This window comes from Protopterus annectens, chromosome 5.part0 (assembly GCF_019279795.1).
Source record: "Protopterus annectens isolate FY-2018-M chromosome 5.part0, PAN1.0, whole genome shotgun sequence".
Lineage (NCBI taxonomy): Eukaryota > Metazoa > Chordata > Ceratodontiformes > Protopteridae > Protopterus > Protopterus annectens.
In genome coordinates, this window is record NC_056735.1 from 1,162,185,410 (window position 1) to 1,162,192,909 (window position 7,500).

The 7,500-nt window shown below is 39.1% G+C and overlaps 1 protein-coding gene across 3 annotated transcripts in view; it reads right to left on the reverse strand.

Moving 5' to 3' along the window:
* The window catches only part of LOC122801567 (U2 snRNP associated SURP domain containing), a 2,423,494-nt gene that overhangs the window by 947,380 nt on the left and 1,468,614 nt on the right, over nucleotides 1–7,500 (reverse strand). For all 3 annotated transcript variants that reach the window (XM_044071008.1, XM_044071006.1, XM_044071007.1), the window contains one exon: nucleotides 1,635–1,846. In XM_044071008.1, the coding sequence (XP_043926943.1) occupies nucleotides 1,635–1,846 (212 nt within the window). The remainder of the gene's footprint in view (nucleotides 1–1,634; nucleotides 1,847–7,500) is intronic.

Genomic DNA, 7,500 nt, shown 5'->3' on the forward strand with positions numbered 1-7,500 from the left:
TGTCCTTGTCTATCTCAGAGAAAGGAACATTAGGATCCTCAGAGTTTTCTTCCCACAATAAAAGATGAGTTTCACCCTGCCTCACCTCCAGCCTAAGAAAATTATGTACAGCCAACAAACAGGTTCGAGTATATGACAGAGCAGTGGTGTTCAGGTGAGTGCAGTCAAATGCAGCGCAGGGGTAGAACATGTCTGGCACTATTGCCAAGCCGTATTCATAAAATGTTTTCTCCTGCATAGAGTCAAGGTTCTACCACATGTCAAGCACCGGTATTAACTTGACCAGTGAGCCCTTGACACAGCTGAAGACACTGGTAGGACCTCCTCACTCTGGTCCATTCTACCCTGCTAGACCAGAAGAAAGCCTGAGAAGAACAGTCCTCAGTACAAACTACAATCACTGAATGCTAGATGAGGGACTCTAAATATTTCTTTCAAACAGCAGACCTGTCAATTGATAAACTCTTGCCTTTCAAACTGTGAAAGTAAATTGATTTCACCCTGGAAAGTTTTTCTCACTGAAGGTATGACTGTTGAGGAGGAAGAGAGACAGAAGTGAACAGGTTCTCTCACTAAATGAAAGAAGGCTGTAAAGCATGGCATGTGATCAGTAAGGCTATCTTAGGGATGGACTGACTTCTATGAGGTCGTGGCCCATGTCTGCCCTTCACAACCTTTACATTCAGAAAACACTGTATTAACACAAACCTAGAACAGCAGGCCCCTTCTGCAAGAGTTCAGTGCTAGGTACTCTCAAACACGCTCCTGCATAATCAGCTGGCCATGCAGAAACTCTTGAGATTTACAGCGGCGCCTCATATCACACCACCTTCTTTGCAGAAAAACACAATAAAGGTGCCAGTTCTGGCTCATGACATGAAAGAAGAATGAGCAGACTTATGATTTAAGCTACTCAAGTGTCATCAGCAGAAACATTTCATGATGAAATGTCAGGACTGAGATCAAAATGTGAACGGCAGAAATAAACTGGGTGGTGCAAGGCAAGTCGTACTTTCCTAGTGTGGCAAAATACCACAGCATGCACTAAAACACTACATGCACACACCCTGCCCCAACACAGGATATTGAAAAACGGAGGAGGAGGGAAAACATCCTTAATGTAGACACAAAAAGGATAATACCACATCTGCAAACTCCGATGTTACATCTACTTAAGCACAACAAGGATGACCTAATAAATCTGAAGCAATAGCCTACTGAAAAAAAGAGAGGATGGACAGCCCGCAAAGCATACGGGTTTAAGTCAGCAATGGCGATCATAAAAACTGTAGCTGCTCCCAGTTCTTGGCTAACAATGATGACTGCATGATATGAAAACATTTATGTGAAAGGAAAGAAGTGCTCAAGTTTCTAAATCTTAATTAAAGTTACTACAATGGATATTTTTTCCAAAATAGAGTGAGTAAATGAATTTCAGACAGCCTGAATGCAAGGCTTACTTTACAATTTCAAAATAATCATATTTTGAGCATTTCCTACTAAAACCAGAAGTCTATCATGTCCAAAAATTTAATTTATTTATGTATGAACAGAAAAGGCTATACTCATGTACAGATGTTGCTTTACTGAGATACATACAGATAGTTTTCACTGCACACAGCCCACTAAATTACCTTATCAAACTCTTCTTTGCTTTTCGGTGGAGGTGGCAGAGACACATTGGGGTTTCTTAACCTTTCTGGAGGCTGAGCATTAAAAGGCAATCCTGACGGTGGTGGTGGAAGTGTGTGCTCCATCATTGAAGGTGGAATGTATATCGGATGAGGTGGAATTGGTACAGCTTTCCCCCAGCCCAGTTTCATCTCAAACGACATTATTATCTTTCCTTAAAAAAAAAGTTTATAAATTCCATAAATCACAAGTTTTGCAAAAATAAATTCAACGTTATTGTAATAAAATGAAATGTTTTAAATATCCTTAAAAGTACCAGTTCTGTTTATGTCTCAGTTACTCCTGAATTAAATCTGCCATTTACTTCAACAGTTTTTTCTTCCAAAGCACTAGTCAGTTGCTCATAGTATAGTATGCATTAGGCATCATTCACCGCAGTTGGACTTGAGTACCGTTTGCCCAAAATAAGTAAGAATTTTCAGCTATGTAGCCACACCACTGCCTTCAGAAGGTATGCAAGAGATAGAATTCTCAAGCCTGACATGAATGTTCAGACTCAAAAATCAGAATGTGGTGTTTACAAAAGAGAGTTTTGCAAATCCTCTCCCAAACCAAGATTCACACACTGCATATTCAGAAAAGGAACTTGGTTTGTTCTAGAAGTAAGGCATGAAGAATAGCAAGAGTACATTTTGGAAGACAATCATATGAAAAGTATACAATTCTTCTGTTCTGGAAGTAAGACAAGCCTGGAGATTCAAAAAGAACCCAGCCACTCATGCTAAGGACTGTAGTAAAAGGACCCTATTTCCACAATGCATAGATTTTCAATTCACAGACTTATTACCTGCAATGAGGAAAAAACTCATCATCAGCTAATCGGTATCTTTCTGAATCACCATTAACTACAATGAGTGCAGATTGGCACTCTCCTGTGCTAGTTAATGCAGGCACCTCCACAGTTGCACACACACATAAAAATACAGTAACACAAACACACACGCATATAAATATATATATATATATATATATATATATATATATATATATATATATATATATATATAGATAGATATGTGTGTATATACATATACACACACACACACACACACACATATATATATATATATATATATATATATATATATATATATATATATATGTGTGTGTGTGTGTGTCTATATCTTCTTCTTTCGGCTTTTCCCGGTTAGGGGTCGCCACAGCGGATCACCTGTCCGCTTATGATTGGCAGTGGAGTTTTACAGTGTCGAGTTGTGTGTGTGTATATGTACTTATATATATATATATATATATACATATACACACACGAGTGTGTGTATATACATATATATGTGTGTGTGTGTATATATATATATATATATATATATATATATATATATATGTGTGTGTGTATGTGTATGTCTACACACATATATATATATATATATATATATATATATATATATATATGTATATATATATATATATATATATATATATATATATGAGTGTATGTGTATATATATATATATATATATATATGTATATATCTGTGTGTGTGTGTGTGTGTGTGTGTGTGTGTATATATATATCTATATATATCTATATATATATATATATATATATATATATATATGTGTGTGTGTGTGTGTGTGTGTGTACAAAAATGTAGAACACAGCACCACAGCAAACCAATAAAAAGCAGATGGCAAAGAGCAAAGTAAAATCCAAATAGACTTTTACTCGAACACAGGTGAGCACTTTCATAATAAAATCACTTCTTCAGACCATACATACCTTACATTTTGCCATCTGCTTTTTATTGGTTTGCTGGTGCTGTGTTTGACATTTTTGTTCATAATATTGATTATTTTTCTTCCCAGCTTCTCCTTTTAATTCTACTTTCCCTGGATCCCCACCAAGGCAAGTTCGATCTATTGGCCTGCAGTGCTCTTTAACAGAACCAGGCAACCTTGGATTGAGTGTTATTTTCAAAATATACACAAAGTATGTTTTATCCTCCAGACAAAATTAATTGCTAGCCCTTGTTTAATTTCTGTTTTTAAGTAAAGCACTCCATCACAGACATTAGTTTGCCCCTTCCCATACTGTACTTTCTAACAGCAGTCTCCCTTTGCAAGCTGTTTCAACTATTTGAAAGCCCTGCTGTTTTTCTAGTATTACTAAACCCTTACTCCTATAACTTGTGGTCTTTCTAAATCCCACGTACTTCTGGTTACAAGTGTTTATTTTATTTCAAAAGAAAGGTATGCAAAACAAGTAAGTCCAAAGTACCTACTGATTTTCTTACTGTTTCAGAACATTAGCTGCCCCCCCCCCATTCTGTACTTCTAACTGCAATCTGTCTTTAGATGCTGTACTATTTGTATGCTCTGCTGTTTCTCTACTTCTACTAAACCTTTTCTCTTATAAATTCTTGTCTTCCTAATTTCCACACAACTCCTTGGTAAAATTGGCTTATTTTATTTCAATAAGACAGGTATGCAAAACAAGCAAGTCAGAGTAACTAATGCATTTTCTTATTGCTTCTGTAGACTTGCATATCTGTGAAATCAGGGCCAGCCCTTTTCATCATACTATTGCTATCCACCACTTTTCTGGTCTATTCTGATCCTCCCCCTCCCCACAAGAACAACTGCAGCCTAATCAGGGCCAGCCCTTTTCATTATAACCTATAAACCTACTGATAGTCTTCTTTCATCTGTTGTAGTCTTCCTTCATCTGTTTCCCACTACTCTCCCCTCCCTCCCACCCCCAGTGGTCCTACCTTTATTACTAACAGTAACCCCTTCAACCTATAACATCACCACACCTATACTTCCTCCTACAACTTCTAACTACTATCCCTCCTACTCAGCTAATATGTACAAGCGCACCATACCTATAGTCACTGCATGCACACTCCTTGCATACATCACATCTTACCAAACCTCCACCATTCCTGCACTCAACCACTACCACTGTACCACCACACACACCACCACTCATATCCCACCTCTACTCTACTACTCTCTCATCAGGTCAACAACTTTCCCAATACACCCTCTATATAGACTACAGACCACAGTAGCTAAACTAAAAACAACCCCTCAACCTAACATAACCCTACCACCATACCTATTGCCCACAGAACGCAATCAAAAAACTTCCCATATAAGCAAGCATATACAGAAATTGATAAAACTAATAATCTCATCCATATCCAACCTAGCACTCAGTGGAGACATCCATCCTAATCCTGGTCCCTCTATCTCCAACCCCTCCCCTCATAATCAGACTACAAACCACATCTCCCAAATCACAGCCAATAGAAAGCGAACCAACCTCCTTCTGATAAGCCTAAATATTAGAAGTATATGCAACAAGGTGCTTGAATTCCATGCCACCATAGACTTCTACTCCCCTGATGTAGCAATCCTTACAGAAACATGGTTAAAACCACACATTACTAATGAGCAAATCCTCCCTGCTGGTTACAATATACTAAGAATAGACTGACTAAACAAAAAAGGAGGTGGTATAGCTATAATATTTATGCAGCATCTAGACATCCAGATCTTAAAGTTAGCAGCTCCCCAAATAGGTAAGGAAGAAATAATATATGCCAACCTTAAAATAAACCAAAATAAAACCCTAAACATAATAGGTTGCTACTTCCCACCTGGCCACAACACCCCTCCACATGAAAACCTCCTCAGCTGACTACCCACCACCTACCCCAAGAAACTTTAATTCTAGGAGACTTCAACACTGACTGGCAATCCTGCTGTAGCAACCACCCAACCCATCATGTAAATCTTCATGGCTTCACCCAACTAGTCCAGTTACCTACTAGGCTAAATAACTCCAACAAACACACTACCCTTGATTGGATACTAGTCAAGAAGAGCCCCCAGTCATATATAGCAGGCTGTTTATCTGACAGCCTCAGTGGTCACTCCCCAACCTTCTTACTAAGAAAACACCTTTATAAAGCAAAACCCATCATCTACCGTCAAATACATAAAAAACTTCAACCCTCTCTCATTCAGCTCATCCCTAAAAGATTGTAACTGGCAACCTCTAAAATACCTCATACTAGATGACGCAGTTGACTACTTTAATAAAACATTCCTAAGCATCCTTAATTACCACGCCCCCATAAGACATTCCCGAAGTAGAGCCCAACAATCCCCATGGCTACAAAAAAACACGAAGTCTGAATTTAAAAACAGGGATAAAGCATGGGACAACTGGTGCAAAACCCCCTCTACTAGGCAAAAATTCCTAGAACTACGCAATAGAACCAAAAAGCTTATAAAACAGGACAAAATCCAATACTACACCAGTCTGCCCTTGCCTCCTCCCAACATAACCCCAAATAATTCTGGTCCTCAATAAACTCCATCCTCCACCCAGGTAAAGTAAGTACACCTACTCCTAACTTAATTTACTCCTCCGAAAATATTGCTACCTCTTTCAACAATCACTTCACACAAACCGTACTATCACTAGCTAGACAACACAACTCCCCCCATAAACCCACACCATCAACTAGAACTAAATCTCCCAACTAGCTTCTCTTTCTCTCCTGTTCCTACCTCCAAAATAGAACAACTACTAACTAAACTTAAAACCACCAGATTAGCAGCAGACAACCTCCCATGTGAATACATTCAACTTGCAGCTGACGCTCTAGCCTCCCCCGTATCACTCTTGATTAACAGATCTCTGTCAGAAAGTTATGTTCCTACACTAGGGAAAGTCTCACACATAATTCCCCTACACAAAGGAGGCCCCTCCACAGATCTAACCAATTACCGCCCCATAGCTATTCTCTCGCCACTCTCCAAAATACTAGAGAGATGCATTCATTCTCAAATCTCAGATCACCTCCTTGCTAACAACCTCCTCTCCAACACACAACACTGTTTCCGACCTAACCATAGCACCACCACCGCCTTACTCTCTTTCTCTAACACTATCCTACAAAATAAAAATGCAGGTTATCTCTCCTCAGCTACCTTCCTAGACCTCTCTGAAGCTTTCGATATGGTCCCACACAAACAACTCATCTCTCTTCTCAATAACCTATCCTTCACTCAACCAGTCATCAACTGGTTTCAGAGTTACCTATCTGACCGCCAACAAGCAGTTGTTTGGCAGGACAGCCTATCCACCCAACTACCAGTCTCCATAGGAGTTCCCCAAGGGTCCATCCTGGGACCCCTACTCTTCTCTATTTTCACCAATAATCTAGCCTCAGCCACAACACATGGCACACTCATACAATACACAGATGACTCAACCATCATCTGCACAGCCCACTCCCTACCAGAACTGCAAAAAGTTACACAGGAAGCATTTCTTCTATTGAAACTTGGTTATCCAATGCCCAACTAATACTCAACCCAAACAAAACAAAATTACTAATCTTCCAACCCACCAAACTTACCCTAGACAGCTCTCACTTTAACATCACAGCAAAAGACACCACCACCATCCATCCTACAGGACACAACAAATTACTAGGAGTAGAAATAGACAATAAACTGAACTTTGACATTCACATTTCCATGACAATTAAAAAAGTGCACAAAAAACTAGGAGCATTATATAGAAATAAGCAACTACTTACCAAAGCAGCTAAAATTTCGGTAGCAAATTCTCATCTTATATCTACCCTACTCTATGCCTCTCCAGTATTTACTAACCTTAGACAATGTGATCTAAATAAGCTCGAAACCTGCTACAACAAAATCGCCAAATTTGCCACAGGAGCTTCCTACCGTACTCACCACTGTCTCTCACTAGCAGAACTGGGTTGGCCAGAGCTCCCCCACCTCCTTCAATGGTACCAACTCACAC